At 33.2% G+C, this 15,816-nt stretch overlaps 2 protein-coding genes across 2 annotated transcripts; one reads left to right on the top strand and one right to left on the bottom strand.

Annotated features, from left to right (window-relative positions):
* LOC104740117 (transcription factor MYB30) lies at positions 8,192-10,133 on the top strand. The gene is made up of 3 exons (XM_010460647.2): positions 8,192-8,469; positions 8,756-8,885; positions 9,007-10,133. The coding sequence occupies exons 1-3, from the start codon at positions 8,337-8,339 to the stop codon at positions 9,812-9,814; spliced, it is 1,071 nt and encodes a 356-aa protein (XP_010458949.1). The 5' UTR covers positions 8,192-8,336; the 3' UTR covers positions 9,815-10,133.
* Positions 12,357-14,644, bottom strand: LOC104740106. Its single transcript, XM_010460637.2, has 8 exons — positions 14,498-14,644; positions 13,760-14,120; positions 13,599-13,670; positions 13,435-13,499; positions 13,144-13,297; positions 12,975-13,064; positions 12,794-12,883; positions 12,357-12,714 (listed from the first exon to the last, which is right to left on the bottom strand). The coding sequence occupies exons 2-8, from the start codon at positions 14,066-14,068 to the stop codon at positions 12,565-12,567; spliced, it is 930 nt and encodes a 309-aa protein (XP_010458939.1). The 5' UTR covers positions 14,069-14,120; positions 14,498-14,644; the 3' UTR covers positions 12,357-12,564.

The following is a 15,816-nucleotide window of genomic DNA, read 5'->3' as shown; positions in this document are numbered from 1 at the left end:
TCTCTACCGTACACGTGTACATTCTTCCATGTCAGTAGATTACGTGGGAATTGAAACGTTGCATCTGTGTATAAATGGTGGCCTGAATCATGAATTCGAAGTTTAAAGAAAATGATAGAAGAATTTAATTACCCCCGAAAAAATGATAGAACTATAGAAGAATGTATTGTTTACTATGTTCGTCATTGATTTTTTTAGTTTGTATCATATCATGTGTTCTTTGGTCTGCTGACTGGAGAAAAATAATATTCCAAATTCGGAAGGCAATTTCTGATATGTTTTTGTTCACACACGAATAGATTAAAGACAAACAGTTGTCATACATGTGAAATCGAATTATTAAGAGTTTTACAAACAACATCATGCTAATTTGTTAATGTTTTGTTCTTTTGTGAAGGGGCAAAAAAAAAACAGTTCATGTAAATAAGATGGAAAGATTGGTATAGTAATAGAACTAAGCAAGCTAGCTAATCCAAAATCCGACAATAGATTCTAAATTTTCCAAGATATAATTACGGTTGTGTAAAAACAATTATTGCAAGTGTATATATTCGATATAGATCAGAAGATTTCAAATTATGCAAGTGGCTGTTTTTAAAATAGATCCATCATCATAAGTTTCTACGCCCGGCCGGGTAACATTTGTTTGGATTACAAAGGTTAATCTATTTGACCTGGACCACTTTTAAGAAATGTAAATAGTAAGAAGTGTGCTCTGACCAAAAACAAAAAAGTGTAGATGGTATGAAGTATGAACTAGTACGTCATTTTCAAACGGTTAAATATTAATCTGAGAGGTGGCATGATTTGTTTTACCTTGTTAAATTCGAAGTAGTGCAAAACTGGTTGATCTTACTGATACGAAATGGACATTGGTGTTTGGTATTCAAACGAATATATACCAATAAAATGTCGTTTTTCACATATATGTGTGTATGTGTTTGTGTTTACTTTACAATATCATATAGTTCGAAAATTTATTCAAAATCTAACCAACCAATCTACTTCGTTGCATATATAGATCCTTCCTTAAAATGCGTACGTACCAATAATTTTCTCATCAAATTTTTAGTTATTTAAATTAACAACGTTAACTCTGACTATTGACGTGGTCAATCTTCACAAGCCCACATCGAAACTTTGAAAGTGATGGTTCTAATATATCATATATACCCTCCGGAAAGGACAACATATACATATATATGCTATAAAAGTAGTTTAGACACGTTTAAGTCAAAATGTTTAGGTTTGATCATAAGATTTGGAAGATCAGATTACGATTCGTCGAGTTTTCTTTAATGAATAAGTTTATGTTGGCATAGGCTTAGTGGCTTAGCTGAATCCAATCGTTAGAAACCCATGTGTATAGATTCATAATTATACGTACTCATCACACCCCAAAATCTTTTTAAAAACTTTACAGAGTAATACCGTAATATATGTATATAACAAAACGTATTTTACAAAATGTATATTACAAAACGTATTTTACAAAATGTATATTACAAAACGAACATACATTTTTGATGAAAATATTCTATTTACATTTCAAATAAGCCTTGAGAACTCAATAACCGGGACTAGATAATAAAAGTTATGGTTAATAATATATAGGCTCAAAAACACATATTTTTCTCTCGTTGCAGCGCTTCTCTCTCGCTAAGATTTTGAAATCAAGGTAAACTTAAAGTTTGATTCTCGATGTGAAGCTTATAATTGTTAGCGATTTTGGATTCTCGGTTTTGGATGTTCTATTCTCAATTCTGGAATTTGGATTCGGTTTTGGATTTTGGATTTTCAATTCTAGAGATTCTCGATTTTGGATGTTCATTCAATTCTTAGGTTTCATTGCTATGTGCGATTGATATATATATGCTATCATTAAAAAGCAATTGATATTAAGAAAAAAAAGAGTTCGCCCTAGCCGATATTTCTCTCTGGCACAACCACCGAGGACGCTTCCCCCGGCGGCGTCGAGACCGATCGGCGTCGCTGGGCCTTGGATCTGTAACCTTCGTCCTCTCCTCTCTCCGCTCATATCTCTCTTGGTTCTTGTTCTCTTCACCGGAGGCCTTTTGAGATTTCAGATCTCGACCCCGGCAATGCGTAAGCTTCAGCTCGTTTCCCTCTTCCCTCCACCTCCGTCCACCCCTCTCGGTGACCTTGATCCCCTGATCTTGCAACCGCCTCCACAAACCCTAGAACGCCCCGGTAACCGTGATTTCTTCTCCTCGATCTGGCACATCCCGCAATCAACAACAACACCTCTCCGCTCCTCGGATTTACATCCACTCTCCAAGTATTCTACTTGGTTGCAGATGGACGGGAGCTCTGTTTTGATGCCGGAGCCATGGAAGATCTTGATGGAGATTTCAACAAACCCGGCGGTCTCTACTTCCCTGACGACACCTCCCTGGCCCAGGTCTGATCTCCACTCATATCTTAGCTACCTGGTAGATAGTTTACCTTGGTTAAACTATGTCATAACCCCGAATTGGTACCTAATCCGACCCGAGTTAGATAAAGATACATCGAGCTCAAACCTGTTAGCACCGTTGTTGTCTGTTTGGTCAAGTCGAGTAATTCTCGAGAACAGATTCCTGGTTCTTTCTAGTTTGTCTGATAATCCTTTGTGTCGAGACCAGTTTGTATCCGGTTTTGAGTTGAACTCTACTCCTTCCCACCCTAAGCAAGCTGTGTTTAGTTTAATGGTCTCTTTAGCCCGAAGACTGCTGATGAACCTTAAATCAACATCGTTGCTAGAATGGCTTAGGAATCTTTTGAAAATCATGTTCTTTGGATACCTTAGGGATGATCCCACTTATGGAGGCAATTTGGTGCAGACTGGCATTATGATCCCATCTCTATGGAGTGGTGATTACCGGTGCTCCACCATTGCCCTGTCCATACCTCACCAAACCTTAATGATCCTTAAACCGCATAGTTGCTACTTTTTGAAGTCCCTGCATTTCACCTTAAAGGTTAGTGGCATTATAACCCTCACTCAAAGAAGTGTTGGTTACCACAACCCTCTAACGGCATACTCTATCAACCTTGGACCATCAACTACCCGTGTAGTAACCGGTCATCAGAGCCTCAACACCCAGGCTCGAACCTTTGGCAATGTAGCTTTGTCATTCTCATCTCCGCCAAGTCTTCGAAGATTCAAGATAGTGGCTTCATACTCCTTTGACCTGCTCATGGAGTCTGCATCGGTTTACCTTGACCTTACAAGTTCCATATTGCTTTTTAGCATGTGGCTCATAGCTCTCAAGCTCTTCATATCGACTGCATTTATCTATCTATGTTCTTTTACTGCTTTATGTCTTTTGTATCCCAAACAATCTATGTTCTGTATGCTCCGTTCTACTTAATGAAATGAGAACACCCCTTTGATCAAAAAAATAAAATAATAATATATAGGCTCAACGATTTGGTACATTGGATAAAATATCGATGTGATAAGTGTTTCACACTGAGTCACTGACTATCAATTCATTTTTTTGGGATATATTTTGCTCTCTGTTTTGCAACATATGCAGCGGTTAAGATTTTATTTTGTTTATTAGAAGAGTGTGATGGTTTGTAAATTTGTTTTTATCAAACAAAGAAATTAAGTATAAAATCCAAAAAAGTATCGTATGGCCGGCCAAAACCAGTATATTAAGATTTGGGTCCAGTATAATCAAACACTGTGCATATTATATATGCAAGTGACTGCAAGCATCAGACATTCCGGAAGAAAATAGTAATTGTGAAGTCTCCAATCACAATGTAAGAAAACTCTTGTTGGAGTTAATATGTTTACCTATCTTTAATTAACCCGCAATTTGAAACCCTTCATTAGTCTGCTCTATATGTATATTAGTTTAAGCAGACTAATTACTCCAAATTGCCAAAATTATCAAAGCTTTTAATGTTTGACTTGTGCTATATTAAAACAGGAGATCCGTGACTTTTAAAAATCAGAGGATGCAGCAAGTGGAACGGGAAAGTTTCGTACTTTCATAGGATTCCGATTGTGATTGTGTTACAACTTTGAATGGGTCAATATAATTATCGCATGTAGTAAATGTCTAAATGAGTAGTTTAAACAATATTTCCAGCTCGCATGCGCAATATAGGCGGTATATATACTTTTCTTACAAAAGATAACATGTAACAATTCCATTAATTGAGTAAAATTTATTTAAGAAATTAAGTATATGATTAACTTTAAGTCTTTATTAGATATATACTATATATAATGTAGTTTTCTTTCTATTTTTTTTTGTAAATGTGAGAAACTCATATGCCTATACTCGTACCGAAGTCAAAAACATGTTAAAGGTTGTCCCCTCCCCGCATTAGATATTCGATCCCAAGACTTGGCCCAACTTACCTACAGTGTGTCTCTAAGTTCGACCGGTTAAGGTACGGATAGCCAATAAGAGAACACCCAGTTTGTAGTTACTTATCCGAAGTGGGTAGTTACTTTACTATTGCTTATGGTTATATATGTAAGAGTTGTTGTTCTCTTATTGGCTATTTGATTGATGGATGCATGGGTAAAATTGTTTTTGTTTTTATAAGGAGATGTTAGGGTTAACGTTAAATAATTTGATAAGGTTTGAATGTTGAAATGTATCCTAAAATTTGCATTTAGAATGAAGGGAGAAAGAAAAAAAAAACTCTCTTGAAAATTCAATGTAGCGAAAAAAGCACCGACAAGATCACAGTACGTCAAATTATCGTTGCATCATTAGACGATGGGTACAATAATCTATGTAACTGTAATTAGTTCATAAAAATAAAAATGGTTCCTGAATTTACTCTGTGGATGCTGGCACGTGTCGCTACAGTCACATTAAACCCTTATTTTTGGGGGTTTAAAATATTAAACCCTAGGTTAACCTAGCAATTATATAATTACATAGCGTATAAAATAAGATATGACCCAAAAGAGGACCATAGTCGTTGACTTGTTTCGTCCCATATTAATCTTCTGGAAACTATAGGAAGCATCGTAGGAGCTTTCAAATTGACTGTAGAAAACAAAAAAAATTAAGCTCGATCGAAGATTAGTTAATAATTTATTACTATCGGAAACTGGTTAATTATAAATTAAAGTTGAGTTAATTTAAAATAATGATACGGATAAATAATTAGTACTGTATAACTTTATCATTTTGGTCGCCCGTACCTTTTTCCCGTTATATTGATAGTTTCAAAATCGTACAATGCTTAACCTTTTCTCCTCTAAGGGAAACTATAGTGAGTTTTGACTTAAACTTCTTTTTAATCACAAAACTTTAAATTACACTTTTAAACAGTGAAAAATTAGGTTTAGTATCCTCTTCCTCGCATGTAAATTAGGATGTTTTAATAGATGTTTCAAATAAAGTACTATATAAGTAGGTCTCGATGGTCAATGTAAAGTTAATATGTGACCCGGATGATAAGTAAATAGTTATGGGTGATGCCTCCCGAAGGACGTGGTGTAAGATGTACGTACTAGAATTTCAACTGAAATTATTTTTTTTCCATGAAACTTTAACTAGTAGTGGAAAATCATACTAATTTATATAGTCATTAATTATGATATAGTACGAAAGTGCATATATAAAAATATAAAGTATTTTATTCATTTTAGAAGCTCAATGCACGTCGAGAAATAATAATTTAAGAATCTCAATGCACACAGCCACAACGTGCTTCGCAACATTCCTCTGGTTTCTTGTAAAAGATCTGATTTATCAAAACATTTAGTTCTCAGAAAAACAATATCACAACTAAAAATACAACAGTAAATTTTTTTTTTTGAGTTTTATGCTTTAATAAATAATTAGTCGACTTAATCACTCTTTTAAGTTTAATAATCCACATACTAATAAACCAAAAAAGGCAACAAGATTACTGATTAATCGAAAGGTTTATTTGGTAATGTGCGAGTGGAAGATTAATATATTATCAGACTGTAGACTATAGCCGCGCGAAAATGTGTATAGTGTTAGTAATTAGTCAATTTTGTGAATCATATTTAGTTCTCAAGTTGGATTAAATCTGAAGAGGAGGAACTAGTTTCCGTAAAACTTTACTGTAAGAGTTAATACGAGCCTATATATGACCATAAAAAGTCAAATAATGAAGAGTCAATTATTTGGTCGGTAAATTGAGAGTCTTAAGGATTCAGTTACAGTTGTGTATAAATAATTATACATTAAAAGATATATTTTCTTCGCGTATATTAAAAAATAATTATTATGGTAGGTTTTATTTTTTAGTAATATATTATACAATTTTTGTTGTCAATATGTTTAAGTATTAGAGATAAAACTGAAAATTTTACCAAACATATATATATATATATATATAAATACAAACAATATTTATTTTGAAATAATAATTAAAATATAAAATGAATAGAGTATTTGAAGTTTGCTCCATGGTTTTAATTTTTGCTAGTGGGCATTTAATAAAGGGACATACACTAATTAAACTAATAAATAAAAGATGCTCCATATTACCCCATAATCTATGGACTTTTGAGGGGTCAAACAATTCAATGGATGTATTCACAAAAATGGAGGTGACATTAAATTAGGGCTGCGTGGTGTAAGTTGCAAAAAAATTCGATGAATTTATTATATTTTTTTACTATATTCATGTCAGTATATATATACTCTCTTATGCTTGTTAGAAGATCTTGCCGAATGCCGATACAGTTCACAGTTAAAGCTAAAACTCTTTAGGCAGTGTTCTTTTTTCTTTTCTTAATCAATGCGATATTCAAGTGCAAAGTAAAATTTGAAAGTGGTAATTGTGTCACGCAGAGAAGCAACCCAAAAAGATAATTCAAATATTATCAAAATAAATTATTTAGATTTAAGATAACTATCGATTTTAATAACATTCCAACAAAAAAAAAAAGGTTAGATGGAATTAGCACTTATGTAAATCGGAATTTGAAATCATTCCATATGAAACTATTGGATTAAGAATACTTCACGCCAAGAAAAATCAAATACTCATGTGTATGTTAATTCGGGCAGGCGCTGCATAAATGGATTCACAGCAGTGTAAACTCAAAAAATACTTTCTCTTAAATAAAAAAAACTTCTAAAAAAGCACATTCGCTATTATAAGCTATTTATCTGATAAACAAAAAAATCACAAGAATATCGAAATATTAGCCTTTTTCGCTCCTTATATTGTCTTCTTTCGGTGTCACCTCTCTTATCTCACACATCTTGCATTTATTAGCACCACACGGTTTTGAATGTCCGAACTGAGATATATTCAGTGAATATTATTCACCCATACATGAACTCATGCATATCGTGTATATATATTTATTTATTATGTTTATTTTGTCAAAACTCCGCAGATTCGCTGTAATATAAGTGTACGTGTGTAACTAATTTAAAAACTCGATGGTTTTAACTAAATAATCAAACCATATTATAAAAACTTTTACCCAATCTTTGAGATTGAGATGATAGATATGATCAACACGTATATGAGCCGAAGCATTTTTTCATATTTATTTTTGATATGAATGATGCATTAAAATAGATTGGTAGCAAGTGTTTGCACTTGTTATTGTTATAAGTTAATACGAATCCGATTGTTCTTTTACGTGTTTTTATGTTTGCGTTTGACACATGTACAAAAAAACGCAAGACTTGTAATCTAGCTGTTGTTGTGTAATAATTTGGATTCAAACTGAAAATATCGTGCGAGGAAATGATAATGAAATAGAGACAAAAACTCAAAAGCATAACTGGAAAGAGAGATATTTTTGCGTTTTGTGTTGTGTTTGTTACTTTTAAATAAAAACACCAAAAGTTCATTATATTTCTTAGACAAACATAAGTAATATTTTGATTACTAAACGCAAACGTCAAAACAAAATATTTGTTATTGGAAAAAACAAATATTTGTGTCTGAAATCGTGTAGTACTCCAAAGAAGGAGAGAGATAGAAGAAGAAGGCTGACTTTGGAGAGAAAGAGAGTAAATGCATTTTGCTGTCCATGTTGACTCTTTGAAAGCAAACCCAAAGCCAGCCTCTTCATTATTGTTGCTTTTCATTCCATTATCTTATTAAATTACTTACGAGTAATTAACTTAATTTTTTTTTCCTCTCTCTCTCTCTTTCTATCATCTCATCTTACTCAGTTTTGCTATAAATATAACCAACATTTCTCTCCACTTCTTCAGACAAAACCAAACCCATTTGGACTTTCTTTGTCTTAGCCCTAATTTTTCCAAAGGTTTCTCCAACAAAGCCACAACAATTAATTAGCTTCCATCTTAAAATCTTATCAAAGAACCTATCAATAGAAGGAGGAAAAAATGGGAAGACCACCTTGCTGTGAAAAGATTGGAGTGAAGAAAGGGCCATGGACACCAGAGGAAGACATCATCTTGGTTTCTTACATTCAAGAACACGGTCCTGGAAACTGGAGATCTGTCCCTACTAACACAGGTTTGTCTTTGTTTCTTGATCAGATTAACTAGTTAATTAGAAATAAACTTTTGATCTAACTCTTAAAGAACCTTTTTTATGTAGTATTTATCTTGCACTTTTTACTAGGGGTTATGATTTTTTTGTTCTCTGGCTTGGTTGGTATGAACATTTAATACTAGTGTAATAAATAGCCTATAAGTTATGTCACCAACTCTTTCGTCCACACATCTCTAGTTACCATTTAATCACTTCTTCCTTAAATTATTTGGGGTTAAAATTAATCTTTGTTAATTTGGTGTTTTAGGAATGAGGAGATGTAGCAAGAGCTGCAGATTGAGATGGACTAATTATCTTCGACCCGGTATTAAGCGTGGAAATTTCACTGAGCACGAAGAGAAGACGATAGTTCATCTTCAAGCCCTTTTAGGCAACAGGTATATTTTAATGTGCATGTTTTTGTCCAAAATGTTTCCTTTCTTGGGTATTTTTATGTATATGATAAGATTCTTATCATAAGAATATAAGATCTAAATATGTTTTTTTTTTCGTGTATAGATGGGCAGCCATAGCATCATACCTTCCTGAAAGGACAGACAATGATATAAAGAACTATTGGAACACTCACTTGAAGAAGAAGCTCAAGAAGATTAATGAATCTGGTGAAGAAGATAATGATGGTTTCTCTTCGTCAAACACTAGTTCACAAAAGCACAATCAAAGCACTAACAAAGGTCAATGGGAGAGAAGACTTCAGACAGATATCAACATGGCGAAACAAGCTCTTTGTGAGGCCTTGTCTTTGGACAAACCATCATCAACTCTTTCTCCATCATCATCATCATCATTGCCGACACCAGTAATCACACCACAAAACGCCCCTACCTTCTCATCAGCTTTGCTTGACCGTTGTTATGATCCATCCTCTTCTTCTTCCTCTACCACAACCACAACAACCACTACAAGCAACACCACTAATCCATACCCATCAGGTGTATATGCGTCAAGTGCTGATAACATCGCTCGGTTGCTTCAAGATTTCATGAAAGACACACCAAAGGCTTTAACTCTATCATCCTCATCTCCGGTTTCAGAGACCGGACCACTCGCTGCTGCAGTTTCGGAAGAAGGTGGAGAAGGGTTTGAACAATCTTTCTTCAGCTTCAATTCAATGGAAGAAACTCAAAATTTGACTCAGGAGACAAGGTTCTTCCATGATCAAGAGATCAAGCCGGAAATAACAATGGACCAAGATCATGGTTTAATATCACAAGGGTCTTTGTCTTTGTTGGAGAAATGGTTATTTGATGAGCAAAGCCACGACATGGTTGGTATGTCACTAGAAGGACAAGCTGCGATGTTCTAGAAGACTAGAATTATGCAAAGTGGGATCTTTTAAATCGAGGGCTTAATTAGTCATGGGTTATAACAAATAATATAGAGTTATAACCTATAATCTAGTATATGTTTATTATTGCATTAGGGTTTTAGAGTCTTTAGTAGCTAGCTTTTAGCTCTACAACACTCTTTTTCCCTTTTGGTGATATAATCTTTCTCGTTTTCTATATATAAAAAAATTGTATGTAGCAGAACGTAACACAAAGGGTTCATCATCTTTATAAATGTAATGTGTTGCACTTTGTGGCTCATATGATTATACAAATGTCTTATAATGTTTCTGATTATTCAAATCTTATATATAAACTTGAACACACAAAATTCGTCATTGTAAAGTTAGGTTAAGTAAATGATACAAAACTGATCTAATATCGATTGGTTTGATTAAGATCCGATATTTTCATATTCAAAAGTTCGATCTTAGTTCCGATCAATGTTGTATTGAAAATAGTAAAAATGTTTGATCAATCTTATCGATCTTTAATTTTGTCCTTTCAAATCAATCATAATCCCGGAAGAAAAATGCCATTTAAGATTCCACCTACTGACTTAATTCCAACATTAATACATTTAATTATTTTAGCTATTTAATATTAATTGTGATAAGCCAATAAGCCAATAATGCCAAAATTAATATAATATCTTGTCAGATTATTTGTGAAATTTTATTTATATATTTCACATAAAGAAAGCAGAGTTGTCAAACTTACTCCCTCTGTCTCATGAAGATTGATGTTTTGAGATTTTCACACATATTAAGAAAAATTTTAGTTTTTATTTATAAATTAATTTATAATTACTTTTTGGTAGAGAGAGAAAATATAAACCAATAACAATTCAAAATTTTAATTATTTTAAATGATTACTTCTTGAAGTTTACAAAACATCAATCTTTGTGGGACAAAAATATATCCCAAAATATCAATCTTTGTGAGACAGAGGGAGTATTTTTTAGTTCTTCTTATTACTCCCTCCGTTTCACAAAGAGTGTCACTCCCTCCGTTTCACAAAGAGTGTCACTCTGACACTTTTCACACAAATTAAGAAAACACTGAAATATACATATATGCCCTTATTTAATAAGTTTTTAATAGACTATTTTAGTTATAATTAAGGGTAAAACAAGGAAATCTAAGATAAAAGATGCATTGGAACTATAAAATAATGCATTGGAATTGTAAAGTGACAGTCTTTGTGAAACAAAGAAAAATCTCCAGAATGACACTCTTTGTGAAACGGAGGGAATATTACGGTATTGTTTTTCTAAAAATACAACAATTTTAGGAAAATAAAATTTCACAAAATTCTTAGAAGAAGCATTTCGAAAAGCTCTTGAATCTAAAATAAGTAGTAGAGTTTTAGGAGTACTATTTTTGAATTGTTTTAATGGTAATGAATTATATATACTGTATAAAATAAAGATAAGACATTTTGACATTTTTTTTTATGAGCAATATTAGTATTAGTATAATAATACACATCAGGATATTATGTTTTGGCGTATCCCTCTAAACAAAATAAGGCATCCGTAATTCCACCCTATGATAGTATGATGTGTGAAATAAAAGTGTGAATTGGATAAATGAAAAGTATAACAACATATGAAGCCGCAGAGATATATATCTGTATACGTAAACGATACACACACAGGCGTACAATAAATAGAAAGGAGGCAAAATCTAGTGGTGGAAACGAATTCTGAAAAATATAACAACAAAATTTAACCAAAAATAAATAAAAAGAGTATTAAATGCTAACATGTGAAGAGCTTGACTCGTTGTGCCTGTGAAGCACAGTGAGGTACTATACGTTATGAGTTATTATGACTATACGAGTATTATTATTAGCCACCGAAAACTCCTTTTCTGATTCTAATTAATTAATTTTCACACACTCTTCAATCGTTGACTTTGTTTGTTATCTTGTCTTATTTGACTTCAAAACTGGACTCATTCATTCTTCAGCTCATATGTCAGTTATATTTCGGTGCAATGTCGTCGTCTCTGTGAGTAAGACTTGAGGAACATCGAATCTTGAAAGTGTTCAAAACTCTATTCATGTAACCTTTTTCACTTTTTATCTTCTTATGATTTTCCCATTGAATCTCTCGAGATTGATTTTTGTTTTTTTCTTTCTTTCATGCCTTATCGTAGTTAACTAATATTCTCATAAAACTTATTTTTTTTGGTGTCTGATGTCAAAATCCTCTCTGCTGGCATAAAGGAGTTCAACTAGTCGACGACGACTCTTCCTTCTCTGCTTGCTTGGTTGGGATTAAACAGAGTAAAGAAAGACTTTGTCAAAGAGGAAAAAGAAAAGACTTTTCATATTTGGGCCTCCAAATGGGTCCACTCGGTCCATAACAAGACAAAATGGGGCATAGCCCATCGTATCTTTTATCCAATTGCGCGAAAATTCGATAACTACCGTATTTACTACTATTTTCCATTTTCTTATGTATATTAACAAGAAATTAACAAGACAAATTAAAGGAATTAAAAGCATAAACATAAATATAAATATGTGAACAATTTTTATTTTTTTTCTCGTCTGTAAAAAGATAGACAAAGAGAAACTTCTCTGGTCCTTTTTTAAAAATCTCAGTTGTGTGTGTTTGATTGGAGAAAAACCGGTAAGTTACACAACAAACACACAAGAGCTACTACACAGATAGGCAAAGACACACAAATCACATACCGGTGATTTGGGAATATATACTCATTGAGGCGAAGCTTCAGGTTGGTGGTGTGGATTAGATATAAGCTCAGGTGCTACAGCAAAGTGTAATCCTCCTCTTCGTTGTCCTCCACTGCCCCCACCGCTATGTAACATAAACGCTACTTCTGCAGCAGCCAGAGCAGCCGCTTCCTGATTTACACAATAAAATCATTTACAAACATGATACTAAACATGTGTTTGTGTTTTTTTTCACAAAGATTTTATATACCTGTCTTTGTCTGCGACGTTGTAATATACTGATAGCCCAAGCCATGATGTAACACGGAAGGAGAAAACCGGCGGCACGAAGCATGAAAAGCTGACGAAAACCAAAACAAAAAAAAATGTGTTATCACAAGAAATCTAAAAAAGGTAACAGAACTGCGAATAAGAGAGGAGGGTTTACGTACAAAGAAGAAAGCTGAGGGATCATCTTCTTCATCGTCTGAGTTGTTGTTTGATAGGTTCAGAGCATGACGTAACAGTAAAAGCGCCATCAACTGCCATTTATTAACTACCAGTAAGTTTCTATTTCAAAGTAAGAAATTAATGAATAAGTGATAAATGTGGTGGACTTACTATAAGAGCAGCAGAGCGACAAAACGCAGCTCCGCTTGAGTTAGAATCAGCGTATTCATCATAGTCCGCGTCAAAGAAATGGCGTTCTGCAGCTGCCATTGCGAAAATGCGCGGGTCGTTCAAATCTAATGGAACACCATTAGCCCAATCTTCACTGCATAACACAGACACAAGAAAAAAAACAGTAGCATGAGTAATGTGCTTTATTGAATATGATGAGATATAGCTATGTCTTTTAGCGTAATAGTGAATCTATAGTCCAGCTACATAGATTCAGAAAAAAAACTTTACCCGATATCAATAACGGTATCATCAGCAGGAGAAGGCGGTGGAGCAGTGTATCCAGGTTGATAAGACTGTTTCCAACGAGAAGAAGAAAAACATTATAAACTTGGATTCAGGCAAACATGTAACCAAAAGATTATACAAAATGATGTTAGTGGTTTTGATTTTACCTTATGACATATTTCACAGGTTATGTCACCTTTCTCATTACACCAACGTTGAACACACTTCCGATGTGCATACTATACAAACACAAGAAAAAACAAATTCATGAGAACTTAATTTAAAAAAGGAACAATACAAAATAACACAAGAGAGATATGAGATTCACCTTCAAACTGCCACTACAAGAACAAGGTGACTCAAGGTTCTTAACGGAATCTTCCTCTTGGCAAATACGACATTCAACAGATTGGATAAGTGGTTCCTCTTCCTCGTCCACATCGTGCTGTTCCGTTGCTTCTTCTTCTTCCTTGGTCTTAAGATCCATAGATTTCGTACTAGTAGACAGGCTTGTGCTGCCTTGAGTTCTAGAACTCTCTCCAGAAGATTCAATTGTTCCATTGGAGGATCCTCTCTCTGAATTTAACGTTTCAGGTGTTACGAGACGGTCGGTACATGAACTCAGATGATCAGCCATCTCTTCTCTCACACTTCTTCTTAGCCTCGATACCGAATTAAAAAACGTTGACCTGTTATGAAAAATAAAACCAAGAAAAGCTCCAACATTCAAACGAAAATTCTAATAATCATCACAAATGTTTCATTTTTCAAGAAAAAAAACTCCATTGCTCTGAAACCAAACATCACAAAATCAGCTTAGAGAAACAAACTCAATGGAAAAGATAAGGATCTGAGTTATACAAAGTCTTGCTCTCAAATTTGCTCCAAACTTGAGAAACCAATCTAAACCATGAAAACGATAAAAGAGATACCATTCGATTCGATCACAATTATTAGGAATCGAAACCCTAAAATCACAAAAAATCGAAATTCCCCCAATCCCAGAATCAAACAACCATATAACCCTAAGAAAGAAAAGATACGAAGATAGAAGAATATGATTTACCTATAGAAAGAAATTAATATTCAGAATCGCAGGAAATATGAGGGAAAGAAGCACTCTTTCGATTTCTTGAAGGGGGGAAGAGCTCTCTCTCAATCAGACAAATGTGTTTTTCTTGTTTGGTGTTCGGTCTGAAATTTTTTTTAAGATAAAGTAATTAAAAATCTTGAAGCGCGTGTATATACTACAAGAATACATAGTACACAAGACAAAATACACAAACCGGAGCTATGGAGGTTGACGGTTTGACACGGTAACGTGATTATCAGATTTTCTCGATTTTCTTTTATGTTTTTTTTTTAAAAAACTTTGTATCTGTCTTCTTAATTAGATTTTTAGATAATACAACCATTATCTTTTACCTAAATACAATAAAAGAGTTTTATTATTTTTAGAAATTCAAAGATTGAGGTGTTTGACTGTTGATAATATGGCAAGATTGACTAGAGATAGATGCACTGTTGTATGATTTATTTTTACTTCGAGAAGTTATTAGTCTTTCTTTTTCTCTTTTCCCACAAAGCAATAATATAAATTTCGAATGTTGTCAGATTGTGAAAAATTTAGAAGTTTCATTAATTTCAAGAGATGTAGTTTGACTTTGACATATTCCTCTTTGGCAAAAATTGCGATTGAACCAAAAAAAAAAAGTGAGGACGTCCTAAGTCTCCCAAGGTATCCCCATCCGACAAGCTGAACTCTCCAAAACGTTCTCTTTATAATAAAGTCTTTTTCGATTCCAAAATTATTCTTGTCGTATTTTAAAGTCTAGAACATTTTTAAATAGCATCAAATAAGTGTATTTTAATTCATTTATGATGGTAGTGGTTGAACGATTTATTTAGTAGTATGATATCAAGTTTTTCTTTGACAAAAAGAAAAATGATAATCAAGTTTTGTGTTTTTATTTTATGATATCAAGTCACTGATTTATAATCTAACGATTTATTTAGTAGTATGATATCAAGTTTTTCTTTGACAAAAAGAAAAATGATAATCAAGTTTTGTGTTTTTATTTTATGATATCAAGTCACTGATTTATAATCTAACGATTTATTTAGTAGTATGATATCAAGTTTTTCTTTGACAAAAAGAAAAATGATAATCAAGTTTTGTGTTTTTATTTTATGATATCAAGTCACTGATTTATAATCTAACGATTTATTTAGTAGTATGATATCAAGTTTTTCTTTGACAAAAAGAAAAATGATAATCAAGTTTTGTGTTTTTATTTTATGATATCAAGTCACTGATTTATAATCTAAACTAGCAATTGATCCGCGCTACGCGCGGAAGTTTCATGAGGTTCTTTTTATTTTCGT

This window comes from Camelina sativa, chromosome 2, assembly GCF_000633955.1.
Source record: "Camelina sativa cultivar DH55 chromosome 2, Cs, whole genome shotgun sequence".
In the NCBI taxonomy this organism is placed as follows: Eukaryota; Viridiplantae; Streptophyta; class Magnoliopsida; order Brassicales; family Brassicaceae; genus Camelina; species Camelina sativa.
This window is presented reverse-complemented; position numbering and strand designations above follow the sequence as displayed.